Source organism: Aulonocara stuartgranti, assembly GCF_965226115.1.
Source record: "Aulonocara stuartgranti genome assembly, chromosome: 23".
Classification (NCBI taxonomy): Eukaryota; Metazoa; Chordata; class Actinopteri; order Cichliformes; family Cichlidae; genus Aulonocara; species Aulonocara stuartgranti.
The window spans coordinates 27,525,218-27,539,035 of NC_138958.1; the positions used below are offsets into that span (position 1 = coordinate 27,525,218).

The 13,818-nt window shown below is 42.4% G+C and overlaps 1 protein-coding gene and 2 long non-coding RNA genes across 3 annotated transcripts in view; 1 reads left to right on the forward strand and 2 right to left on the reverse strand.

Moving 5' to 3' along the window:
• Positions 1 to 5,114: 5,114 nt before the first annotated feature.
• Positions 5,115 to 7,992, forward strand: LOC309700715. The gene is made up of 3 exons (XR_014274731.1): positions 5,115 to 5,296; positions 5,470 to 5,600; positions 5,813 to 7,992. It is a non-coding gene; the product is annotated as an uncharacterized lncRNA (long non-coding RNA).
• Positions 7,993 to 10,344: 2,352 nt separating this feature from the next.
• On the reverse strand, positions 10,345 to 12,079 carry LOC309700714. The gene is made up of 3 exons (XR_014274730.1): positions 11,759 to 12,079; positions 10,539 to 10,663; positions 10,345 to 10,453 (listed from the first exon to the last, which is right to left on the reverse strand). It is a non-coding gene; the product is annotated as an uncharacterized lncRNA (long non-coding RNA).
• A 609-nt stretch (positions 12,080 to 12,688) lies between these two features.
• LOC309701256 (uncharacterized protein) overlaps positions 12,689 to 13,818 on the reverse strand; it is a gene marked incomplete at its 3' end in the record, with an annotated part of 71,104 nt that continues 69,974 nt past the window's right edge. The window contains exons 4-5 of the mRNA XM_082525350.1: positions 12,941 to 13,058; positions 12,689 to 12,852 (exon numbers count right to left, since the gene is read on the reverse strand). Coding sequence (XP_082381476.1) covers positions 12,689 to 12,852; positions 12,941 to 13,058 — 282 coding nt within the window. The remainder of the gene's footprint in view (positions 12,853 to 12,940; positions 13,059 to 13,818) is intronic.

Below are 13,818 nucleotides of genomic sequence, written 5' to 3' on the forward strand. Positions count from 1 at the left end.
CTCAACACAGGGATTTGACACTAAAGTTACACTTTACATGTGATTTGCACCCTGATCATATGTCACCACCACATTTAGAACCTAGAAGGTGTGCTCCATCTGGTTTCTGCATTTGCTTTTCTTTTCCTTTATTCAATAAGTGATGTGCTTCGATGAAAGTGCTGCACGCAGATCATTGATTAGTTATTGGATGGATGGAAATTTATAGCCCTCTGCTCAACCCTGGGTGGGTACTATGATCCGACCACCCTGAGAGTGCTGTCATGTCCATTAAATGGTCCCAGTTTTGTGACTGACATGCCAAAATAACTGACACACATGCAGGTACGACTAACATTTAGAGACTATTTTTCTTTAAGAGCTTTGACATTTCTTGGACTTCAGGCCCTGAGGCAGCTCGGTACTGGAGGGCAAATCTCCAGCTGTCTGCTCCTCCATCATAAGTTATTCTAGATGAAGTGAAAAAAAAATACTCGAAATGTTTATCATGTGACTGAAGAATTGGGTAATTTGAAGAAAAAACCTCCCCTCCCATGTCTCATGATGTTCTCAAGACTTTGCCGCTGGCACCGATCAGAGCTGAAGCTTTGAATTCAGGGAGGATTCATCTTTGTTGGCTTATTATTCAAATAATTACCACTGTCTAACGAAGACCAATAAACAGTCGATCAAAAAAGAGCCAGGTCTTCCAGAATAAACACAAACGCCAGAATCTTGTCATCCTACACTCAGGCAGCGGGCGGGGGGGGGGGGGGGGGGGGGGGGGTCTTGTGATAGGCTCAATGGATTTCAGATGGACAGGAAGTGTAGGCTTTGAAATCTCTGTAATTCCAGGTGGCCGGGGAGTGTTTTGGCAGGCCAACCTGCGCGAGGCCCGCAGATTCGCCAAGAAAAGGGGACCTGGAGTAGGTGGAATGTTAATCAGAGAGGAGAACATGTGTGACAAAGGGAAAAGGATGGAAAACACATGTCCCATTTCACACTTATTTACCTTCGACTGCCAAACCCCTGCCAGATAAAAGGAAGAAGGGGGGGGGCAACGGCAAAGGTGGAACCCTTTAAAGTTTACCTCTTTGATGAAGACGCCAACTCTTTGGTAGCATTTCAAACAACTCAGGGAGAGAGGAAAGAGGAAACCTTGGCGGGATTGAAAGTTGGGCCTTGGCGGTGCAGCGGTCCGCTGACAAAAAGCTATGTGTAAAGACGAGGGGAGGGGATTCCGATAGGCTGCCATTAAAGACAGACAGAAAGGCATTGTTCTGCACGCACTGAGCATCCAGTGAAGTGAGCTGACGCTCTTTCCTCAAATGGTGTCTCACAGTTAAAAAATTGAATTGATTTATTTAATAAATGCCTTGAAGTATCAGTAGACGCCCCCCCCCCCCTCGTAGGTTGAACACACAGCAATTATTCAATTATTACATGTGCACTCCTGGTGACACACATTGCAAAAAATATGATGTGGAAAATAAAGTCATAAATTCTTTTTAATCAGTGTGTAATGAGGCAGCTTCATGTCTTCCTATAAGATGTTTGAAGCACGTCTTCTGTTGTATTTTTAATGGCTGCTGCGAGGCGAGTTTCCCCTGAAGGGACAATAAAATAAAGTGAGGCAAAGTGCAGCATAAGCTGCGCTACAGAGGTGCTACTGTGGGCTCTGCTGCAAAAACGGACCGTCTCTTGACTCTGTTAATCAGTTTCTGAGCAAAACCGCCCTTGTGCATCCCACTTTAAGTCATTGTTTTTAACCATTCGTAGTCCCAACACCTAAAATCTCTCAGATCTAAACAAGTATTGTCACCACGTTTTACGTCCAACTTTCAAGAAGTTGCCAAGAAACAAAAATAGGGGCGATTTACCCACTCACGCGCCCCATCCTGCGGAGACTCGGGAGAAAATATGACACCAGTTTTTGATTCCCCTAGCGTCTTTCCCCACCCCACTGCCCACCCCGACATCTCAAACTGGAGAACATAAGCGCACTTTGAAAAGACTGTTAAAAAGTGAGCGTGATTGGAGTTGAAAAGTTTGCCCGCCGTAATGGTGGCCGTTTGAGATAAGTGTAACTTATTTCATTTGTCGGCGGTGTCACATGCTCGCGCCGCTTTGAAGTGGCAAATTAATGACAAGTGAGAACAGTAGCCATTCTGCAAAGAGAATGACCTCTTTTCTAATGGCTGCGTGGCACAGCGAGAGAGTCATCTGTCGGCCCCATCTCATTATGTGAATCGAGCAGTTTGAAAAGTGTCTTAAGGCTGTTTAGGAATAAAAGGGACATTTAAATGCAGAGCACTTTGAAAATTACAGATCCTTCAAAATACTTTCCGCGGACGCGTCGCTTCTCCGCCACCGACTCCCATTTTTTTCTTCCTCTTGTTAACTCTGCTTTGAGACTATGCCGGCGTGGCATTCGGGGAAAAGAATTTGGAGATAACCTCCCACTCTTACCCCCCCCAACCACCACCCCCATCCTCCCTCTCCTCATACACACACATTCACACAACCTCCCCCCAAGTTTCCACTTTTCTATAGTAAACAGGATTCTCCTAAAACTTTGCCCCCCTTCTTCTTACTTCAGTGAAAAACCACATTCAGACTGGAAACAGTGCATCTCTTGTTCTAATTGTATGTGTGATATCCAAACTGCCTGCCATCTATCTCGCACTGTCCTCGGGCCTTTTTTGGGCCCTTTTATAATTCATGATTGAGATGATAATGGCTGACACTGACGATTCTGTTCCTTATTGAAGCTGCCAGTCCTGAATTTGTCATGTATATTTAAATTTGACTGAATCTCTGTTCTGAGACATATTAGATTTTTGAGAGTGAAAATCTTTTGAAACTGCATATTTACCAATGCGGGGAGCTTCTAATGAATAAATACAATTTGCAGAGGAAATATGATTGTGTAGCCGAGCTTGCGGATGAATTCTGCAGCAGCGGGCAGGAGTCGCCGTGAGAGACGGATGCCTTGCTCCATTTGCTTTGTGTTAAAGCGCGCTGGTCGCATCTGCTTCTTCAGCGGTGACCTATCAAACTTCTGTTTCCAGTGGACTGTGATACTGCAGCTCCTCACGCACGCATAGGCGTGAGCCTTAAATTAATATTCAGATATAATTCCACCCGTACACGGCTCTTTAATAACGCTGTGCATGTGCAGCATCGGGCTGCGCTTTTAAAAAACACACACACCACATCCAGCGAGGGCTTGAGATTAGACAGAAACAGTCCATCCCAGGCCACTTACACTAAACCGGGATGTCACCATATCAGGATTTATAAAATAATTCACTTCAGTGATATCACTGGTTGTCTTTTATTTAAAAAAAATTGAATGCTGTGTTATTTTGGGACTTTTTAGCTAATTTATTATACTCATAATAAGAGCAAATGCACATATGAAGCACAAATTTCACTCTCTTTGTTTTTAAAATGAATTTTCTGGCCTTTATTTGTCCGTTTAGCACTGAAGAGCAGAGAAGACATGCAGCAAAGGGCCTCAGGTTGGTGTAAGGATGCCCGTCTGCTCAACCAGTGAGCTAAAACTCGCCAGTCAACCTGAGTCAATCTGTGCCTGTTGGTATGCATCGTCAACACATCTCTTTGCCATAACTGACTCAACTCAACTGGTTTTATTCTGATTATATTCCTATATAAAAGCAGGTCTGCTGTGTGGTGCTGTGTGTCTGTTCACACTGATGCCGTTTTTATGCTCACACTGAAAATGATGTCATATCTGTTGGCGCGAGTCACTGTTTGGGTCTTGCTTCAGCCGGTTTTTAATGATTTTCCACTACAGAAACTCAGAGGTACACAAATATTCAAAGGAAGCTGTTGGAACAGTTTGAAAACAGGTATCGGGTATACTGGTGCCTTGCAGGTGCCAAGCTCAGAACTTCACATTCACAATAATTTTGCTTGTGCCACAGTCTCCAACCTCTGTTCCCCCTTGTATGACTGTAACATAAGCTCCAATACAAACAGTGTGGGTGTTTTTAAGCTAACTTTCTTGGCTGACTTGGTCACTGACAGACATTTAGCACCTACACCTCTCTGCTGACAGTTTGTACATTCTGTATGTTACATGTAGACACGCAGATAGTCATCCCAATCTGAAGGATGTGGAGAGAGCATGCATGTGGTGAGTGTATAGGCCAGGGGTAGAGGTCTGTCAGGCCAGAACAACCCTGAGGTCACTGGGAGATATCCCACTGTGTGTGTTTCTACACTGTTCTTCCTACCATGAGGACACTCTGATTACCAATGTGCACTTTCTTAATAACAGTTTAATGCTCACGCTGAAACTTAAGACTTAAAAAAGACACTGGCGGCTAATTACGTGAGCCCTAAGATGCAGATAGACAGAAGCCTCCCTTATTCTGGCTCGAGGATCCTATATGACATTTTCCAGGATCTGTGACAGCGAACAGACTCCTTGCTGTGACGTGACGGATGGTGACCTCAACACTGCAAAGCTGATTGTAAACGAAGAGAAGTTACAGGCCTGTCTGACCAGATTATTAGAGTCTTTCTGGTCTTTTTCCTTCCCTTTGCCTCTCAAAAACACCTTCTCATGCCTGCTGATTTTCTTTTAAATGTATGCAGATGAAGAGTCGAATGCATTGGGACTTTTAATTACATAGACTGAAATATGAGTATATTCCACCCAGCGCACCTCGGAGTAAGTCAGTGAAAAAAACTTCCTTCCGACTTATTTCAGAGGCCAACCTGAACATCTTGTATTCAAAGCCTCGCTCTTTCTCCTCCGCGTTTGGTTTTCCTAATTATTATTTGATTGCTCATTAGACGCTGTGTTCGCCGTGCGCACATCTGCTCATGAAAACCTTTTTTTGTGTGTGTGTGTGTGTGTGTGTGTGTGTGCGTCTAATTTCTCATACGCGAGAGAAACAACCGTCTCCCTTTAATTACACCGCCGTGCCAGCGTTTGTTAACGCTCCTCCGAGGATGCACGTGGACAAATGTAATACAAGGCCGTTTACAAGACGACGTGTTTCGGCGTGGACTTAACGCCGGGCTCAGCGCGTGTAGAATATTTTGGGAAATGCAGAGTTTTCATTAAACTAACCCCGACCCTCTCATTTCTAGCAGCTGTCCCTGCGGATACACACCCTGTTTCCCTTTTCTTACAGGGTATGATGTGTGGATGAAGGCTCTTTCCAGCACCATAATGACTGTACACCAAGATTTTCAAGGGCCCGCTCATGACAATCCCATTTTCTGTGTAATTTCATGGTTGTCTTCTTGAATGAAGATATTGGCTGCTCTGAAGCACGAGGTCAGAGTCTCCCTGCTCCGTTTTCTGGATTGTTCCGGAGTATGTTTCCCTTCACTTGATGAAAAGTAATTCATCATTTACACCCCTGAATTCTGCCACTTTTTTCCTTTTTTTTCTTTCTCTCTCCCTTTTCCACCCCTCCCTCCTCACCGCGCTATCGTCTCCCTTTCCAGTAACAACTTTCTTCACCTCCCCTCCTCGCCCCTACTTCCTGTTCAGACTCCCCAGCGGTACCTATGGCGGTGTTGAGAGATAGATAGGTTCAATACGACGACGCCGGCGGGTCAGCCATCCCTGGGAACAGGTTAGCCCCCGCAGGCCTCGGCGCTGCCCTCCACCCGTGATAGAGTTTGTCACCTCTCTACCTCTGGAAGTCAAATCCTGTCAACTCAGGCATCCTTCAGTATCCCCGAAGTAGCTTTGGCACCCAGTGGGGCATGTGAGCTTAAAATTGATTTCTTCTTTCTCTCCCACCCCCCCTTCTCCTTGCTCTCTGTGTTTTTTCTTCTCCTCCAGATCTGCCAGGTTCCCTTAAGGGAGGCGGTTGACAGCCAGCTGAAGGACTCAGCCAATCACGATTTGGCAGCGGTGTAAGAGACACCTAGGGAAACTCCTGGAGCCGGAGGGGGCAAAGGTTTCTGACATGTTTGAGGAAGAGAAAGAGTTGGTTTTTCTTGTTTTTTTTTCCTCCTTTCAATCCCACCTCTCCTCCTGCGTGGCCTCCTGACTTGCTCCGCCAGAGTGAAATTAATTGACTCAAGGGACCTCCAAACTCACTTTTAATTGTTTTCATTCCCTCGCTATCATTCCTGCCAAAAGAAAGTACAAACATGTTTCTTCAAGACCACCCCCCCTACATACACACACACACACACACACACACATCTTTTGCAAACATTGTGTTTTTCATGCAAAGCGAAGTTTAGATTTCTTTTAATCATTCTGTAATTGGGTCGATCCCTTATGCAGCTTTCCCTCTCTCTCTCTGCCTGAATATATGTAATCGTGTGTATGTGTGAGCCCACGTTTATTAGCGTTTTTCAAAGCAGCTAGCACGATGAGAGCTCACGTGACTTCCCCCAGTTTTTTTTTTTTTTTTTAGTTTTTTTTTTATGCCAGCTGGTAACATCTGCAGGGCGTCCAGAGTCCAATCAGGGAGTCTTTAATACTGAGAAGAGAGGAAACCCTTGAGACTTAAGAGAGACGGAACCTGATCATCCTGTCTCATCAAGGCTCGGGCTCTCCTGTGACCCTTCCACGCTGAATAAAAACCTCCCTCCACAGCTCCTCAGAAACTAATTCCCGGGTACTTAAGGAAGTACAATGAGCTCAGATTGGTATCATCAGTAAATTACACCTACAGCTCAGGCACCGCTGTCTGAATTCACAGAGCAGAAGCTCCTTCACGGTGACAGGAGATTATGTTAAGGTACATATGTTAAGGGCATGATGACACACCTCCAATAGCTGTGTAATGGGACCTTTAGACTGGTCACTTCAAAGGCTTTATTTCCCTCCTCCGAGGCATTGCGGGATTATCGCTGCTCTGCAGGAGCTAAATTAGGCAGCGACTACAAAAACAGTCAGGGTGTATTAAGTTGTTTTTACCTGGGAAGTGATAAATAAACATGACCTTTTAGCTAAGAAGGCATGACGAAAACGGCTCAACTTTGAATTGAAGAAAAACTTTGTATCTTTAGTTCAGATTAATTTCCATATTGATTAGGCTTACTCTAAATGTTTCTCCGAATGGGTAAATTGGATTAAAATAGTTGCCGTTTATCTACTTCCTGCCCTTTAACAGACATTTTTCCAAACATAAACTGGAAAGAAAGCAAAATATGACAGAATCTGATATCAAAACAACCACAGCACTAAAATTAGCTTGAAATGAGCTAAATGCTCTTGGATTTTCCCCTCATTAATTCTGCCGTTTGCTTATAAGGTGACAGTTTGAAGGTTTTGTACTGATACGAAACACAGGAAGGTCTACGTGCCTGCTTCAAGTCCTTTCATCTTCCTCTGAAAACATGGCTCATGCCCTCAGCAGACAAACTCAGACGCACACGTCTTGCACATCTTCGCCTCGGAGCCACTGGAGCTGCACCCAGGTGGCGCAGAGCAGGCGAAGCAGGGCATCAGGAGAAGGGGGATATCTGGAGATCTGTGCGTTTGCCATGGCTGAGCGAACTGAGTGTGGCTGCGCGCTATTTGAAAGAAAAAAAATATATGCACAGATGGATTTTCAGGGTTGCAGGGGCGATAAAAAATGGGGCAGAGTCACATGTCCCTCAGCGATGATAAAGACAGTTGGCAGAGAGAGTCGCGACTGTGTTCATGGCCATGGCTGCGAGTCAGGTGTCACTCAGGTGATGCATGGTGACATTTATAGCATCCTGTCAGATTAGCTTTATTTATTTACTTGCCTCACATTGTTTATGACATGAGGATATTAATGAACTCCTGATCATACTCTGAGGTAGCGTGATAATATCGATGGAAGCAAAAGAGAGAAATGTAGTCTGAATTTCCACAGAGCTGCAATTTACACTTCAAGCTGATTGAAGTTTTACAGAGAAGTGATTCCCTCTCAATTTTTCAAATTAAAAAAAAGAAATATTTTTTTACTATTAATATTTTAATATTATTTTACCTCACAGCACCCACAGTATGTCAGATTTACCTGAAAAACTTCCAGAGGAAAGATGAACTTCTAAGGCCTCAATCAACAGATCTAGAAACTAGTCAGCCATCCCATGGCAACCTCTGGTCACCAGAGGAATATGTGTATTCCCTGACAGGTTAAAGTAGGTCACAAAGAGGGTGCTGTACACAGAACAGAATGCTTTGGTTGTCAGCTGGTTGATGCGGTCGCCCATAGTTCACATAGACGAAGCTAATTTATCTACAGATACTCACAAAATGCTCACCAAAATGCTACTGAAACTGCAGAACATGCAATGGAGGCCGTTCAAAGTAAATGTTGGGCCTCATTAAATGCAATTGTCGAATCGATAAGGACCAACATTTACTTTGAACACAAAGTTCTCTATTTCCACTTCCACTTTGCACTTTTCACAGCAGCTCACAGAGCAATCAGTGAGTCTTTACAAACAAATCTGCAACTTTCATTCAAATTACAGGAAATCACGATAATCTGCTACCAAACCAGTTACAAGGAGGTTTTCAGTGCACCCAGCAAACACCCACAAACTGGTCCTGGGTGAACTGTCTCCCGGCCAGTGTGACTGGGGCCTGAAGTAGCTTAGTTAAAATAAAATAGTTTCATCTAAAAAATGCCTAATTTTTTAGATGAAACTAATTTCAGCTTTAGAGGGGTGAACTGTGGGGTGTTCATTGTGTATTACATGAGGCAGTCAAGAAAAAGGAACACTGACCTAATTTGAAGTTAAATTAAACACTATTATAACAAATAGGTAAACTCACAAAAATGTCACTAGGAAAGGACTAGGTTTTCTCTTAGAAAACTAAGAGTACATGTTAACAATATTTAACATCTAACCTTAACCCTAATAAACTATTAAGACACAGAGATGCCAGCTTTTTTCACATCAATGTGCCCCATACACCGCACAGTTACAGGAACCCTGAACAACGACAACAACAACCAGGAGTTATTGATCACCACAAGGGTCTCAGTCAGAGTGGCCACTCCGTTGCTAAACCTTTACAGTGCGTTTAAGCACACAAACACCAGAAACCGCATCACATAGCCACAAGAATCAAGGCCAAACATCTAATAATAAGAGTACTAAAATAAGGATTTGGTTATATTACCTTATAATAGCTAAGTATAATAAGTTATTATTAATCTCTCTCTCTCTCTCTTTCAAAGCGTGTCTTTGTTCTGCCAGAAGTTTCTTCCCGTTAAAAGGGAGTTTTTCTTTCCCACTGTTGCCAAAGTGCGAGGCGGTTGTCTAGTTGTTGGGGTTTGCACTTTACAATATAAAGCACCTTCAGGTGACTGTTGTTGTGATTTGCTGCTATATAAATAAAATTGAAGTATATGTAACTGAATTACTTTTTGTATTTCTTTTTTACTTTTTGTATTTTTAAAAAATTATCTTTTATTTATACAGGTGATCCCACTGACACTCGGTGTGTTGATTAAAAGCCAGACCTGTTTCAGACACTTTTAATTAGTGTAACAATAATCTTCCCAAAAACGTGTTTTTATTCTTATTGTTAAACATCAAGAGCCTTTGTGGATTTTACTTAGAAAACTAAAATTCTAATTATTAATTGAAATGAGTACACATATCTATCCTGGTCAATATGTGAGCAAAAAGAAGAGATAGCTTAAAATCATTAAGGAAAAAACAAGTGAAAACACCAAATTTAAATGACTTTGGAACAATATTTGCATTTAGATTGGTAATCATGAGATAATATTACTTTTCAATATATAAGAAATGTTAGCTTGATCTTGTCCAGTGTGTCAAAGGTGGAATATACCCACACAATTTGAGTCGAAATTGTTTTATTTTTATTGAGCAGATCGTTGATTAGTGTCTATATGTTTGTTACATCAATTTATGAAAAGGCACAAAGAACAGATTTAATTAAATATTCTATATCTCTGAATACTTACCTCTAAAATTGCTGAAAGGAAGAAAATATATTCTGTGATGATGTATTTGCCACTTCATGCCTTCACCTCAGTTAAGATTTTACTGCCATTCTCTCATTTCTGGATGTTCCCTTACGTGACCACTTATGTGTGGAGTAAATTTCCTGACCTTTCACGACGCCATTTATAAATCTCGCAAGCCTGGCTGCATTTTCCCGATTTCGAGTTTTTCCCCCACGAGAAAATTTGTTCCACAAGCATCGGTGCTACCTGTTATAAGAAGTGTAAAGTTGCAGGTAAATTTTCTTCCCCTGCATGATTTTAGGAGAGTCTCTCTGCTACAGAGGCTTTCACACTGTCTCGATGCCCATTAGTCCCGTCCACCCGGCCAGCCACCTCTGCATTACCACCTCATTTCATACACTAAAATGCTTTACCTTCAGGAGTGTGAAAGCTGTCGGGTTATCTGTCCTCCCCTCCGTCTTCGCTGCTCTCACACCTCTGCCTCGTGCCTGCTTTTAACCGCTGTGAATAGGCTCGCAGTCCACACTCACGGTGTTTTGGCCCTTCAAATGAGATTGGACAAGAGTCATATTCTGATAAAAATGATCCTTAACCCGGCAGTTTACAGTTAGCTTGCAGGTGCAGTACCTTCCTTATCCCTTTAGTCCTTAAAAGCAGGGCCAAAGTGCTGCTAGGCTTCCATCAGCACATATTCTGCAGCCTTTCACTCCAAATGTGGCCAATACAACCAACACTGCTGTGTGTCACTGACCCTGAAATAAAACTCCCCATTAGATTATGGTACTTGAATTGATTGCATTAAACTTTTAGTAGGTGACAAACTCCACTACCGAGGAATAATATGTTTGGTGATTATATCTGGAGGCTGACTTGGAGTTTTCACTTTCACAATATTCTTATATAACAGCCAGGTTGCAGAGTGCTTATGTTATTTTGTAGTTAAATGGTTCTGGCTGGACTCTGAATGTAAGTAGTTCATGTGAATTTCTGTAAATGCAGATAGCAACAGACTGCAATTTGATTCCATTCAGTTTCAAACTGATAACAGACTGACTCCATTTTACTGCAATTTTATCGCTGTTGATAAACCAAAGTTGCTTTTAAGACAGCAACTGACTGCATGTGGTGCCAGACCTGATCCTCATCTTCAAAGCAACAATTTCAAATGTAACAAAATCACAATTTCATTTCACACTAGGGCTGCCACAAATGATTATTTTGATTTTCGACTAGTCACCGATTATTTTTGCGATTAGTCGACTAATCAGATCATGCATCAATTGGATCAACCAGCAGCATCTGCTCTTATATAACTATCATTAGCTTACAGCTTTAAGTGTTTAAGGTATGTGCTAACTAAAAATAAAGACAAGATGATAGTTTATTAAATTTTAATGAAATTTGCAGATTGTTTCGGTGAAGTTTAATAAACTCCTTGCTATCTAAAATATAACAGGACACCGGAGTATATTCTCGAGCATCTCACACTTCTGATAATCAGTTGCCTGCTTGACGTTTATTCAGCTGTGTAAAAACTATAACTTTAATCTCAGCCAAACCGATTTACTCAGGAATAAATAAAATACTAAAAAAAAGCCAAACAATAACATTTTAAGTTATCCAAGTGACTTATATATGTTTAACCTGAGTAGCGAAAGATGGCAGTGGGTTTGAAAACGATTTGCCGGGAGTCCGGTGTTCTCACGGGCTCTAGTGAGCCTTGCCCTCGGCTAGCTATCGAGCTAGTGGGTAACAGACGTCTCTGAAAACATCGGAGCAGTTTTGAAAATATGTGATGTCTTGATAAACTGAGCAGATATTTGAGGTTTACACAGCTACATTCTCACCTGAAAATATGTTAAACGTTTATTTTGTGACCCAGAAAGAATAATAAGAGTAATATTAAAACTAACTAGCTGCCGCCATTGTTGGAAACTGAGCTGGGCCGCGCTATGAATTCTGGGACAGAGCTACTTCTTCTTTTGGGTTTAATGGCAGCTGGCATCCTTGTACATGCAGTGCTGCCATCTTCTGTTTCAGTCCGTTATTACACTCTTAAATCCTACTACTTATTCCTGCGTCTTTTGTGATCTTACAAAGCTTCAAACGACGCGTCGACTATTAAATTAGTCGTCGACGATTTTGATAGTCGACGTAATCGTGACTAGTCGACTAATCGCAGCAGCCCTATTGCACACACAGTTGCAATCACATTGGTTGTGCTGCAGTCTCCACTGTTTTCCCAAAATGTGGCTTTACAATAACTTTCTATCTTTAAGAATAAGAAGAATGATAGTTATATGTCTCCATTCTGGCTTCAAAGCAGCAACAGAACACAGCAGCCATCAGAATAACAGACATGAGCTAAATTAAGCAAAGAGAATAAGCTGGGGTCGAGTTGGGTTGCAAAGCAACTTGGACAAGTAGCAGAAACTGTAGAAAAAGTAAAGCAACATAAAACCCAAACCCTGCCAATAAGATTCTGTGGTTTGGTATTGAGATGAACTGTAATCAGGTGATGTACCAAGATTGGACACTGTTGTCTTCGTAGGCTGCTTGATATAACGGTGCAATCAATTTTACAGTAACTCTGCTTACAACTTCTTCACTTTCTCCAAAGTATAAGATATCCCCTGGGCTGTGACTCCAAATCATTTTGAAAAGCATAAACCTTTATTCCCTCATTCATTTCCATTTCTTTCCACCTTCCTTTCATTTTTACCCAACTACATTGTAACTGTACCACTGAGCCTGCTTCCACGGTTTCTACAGCTGTTTTACTCCACTCTTATTCTCCCAGCTCGAGAAGCCTTCCCCCCGCCCTTGGGTGAGGTGAACGGGGTGCTGGGTTGGTGGGGGTGATGCATGGCATAGGAGGCGCTCTGGTGCGATAAGCGAAACCTCGTGGGACGACAGTGAACTTGTTCGCAGCGGTACGCCGCTATCCCGCAGCCACTGATGAGCCTGATAGGTTTAATTGGGGTGGTCCATTTCCCATCCAGCCTTCTCTACCCCCCACCCCTCCTCACCTCCTCCCACTACTCTTCGGATCCACTCCTTGTCATTTATACCGGAACCATGACTGTAGGCGGATGGCAGGGAGGGAGGGGAGGTGAGGTGAGAGGGGGGGAGAAGAACAAGATCCCCCTACAAAACAGAGATAAAGAAAAAATGTAATACTTCCACATTTTCCACTGCTCCTTTCATCATTATTCAAAAATTAGTTTTTAATGCAATGAGTAGCTCCAATCATGTTAAGGTCTGCATGATTCAGATAGTATCATAATTACAATTAGATTACATTACCGCAATCAGAGAAAGGGAGGATCGTTAAGAGAAGGAATATAAATTGCTTTAGTTTTACAAGTACTGAGCAAGCAGAAATTTGAATTAATCTCCACTTAAACATCTTCCCCCTTACAGAACTGCAAAGCATGCTGGTTTCTTCTAGGCCATCAATACAAATTAAGAGAGAAGTATGATTTTTTTCTCCCCTCTTTTTGAGGGTCTTAACATTTGAAGTTTTGCATTGAGAGCTAATGTTCACTTCACACTAGGAGAACATGTTTGGGTTCAAAACTTTCTTAACAGGGACGGACTGCTTCGCTTTCAAGATGAGACTTGTGCAAATTTACATGTCAGCCTGTTTATCTTTGTAGAAATTCGAAAGTTTGCACACAGAACGGGATGTGCCATGGCATAAGGCAGTCAGCTGGACTGGAGAGTGTGTGAAAGACAACTTCTAAACATCTGAGAATACATCATCGTCTACTCTATATGTGGCTGATAACTGATACAGCAGATGGAAACACGTATTTGAAACGTCACAAACAGCAATCAGTTGATCCAGCAGAGTCAGGTAGAGCTTAAAGGAGCAATCCACAACTTGTGACAATAAAACAAGATT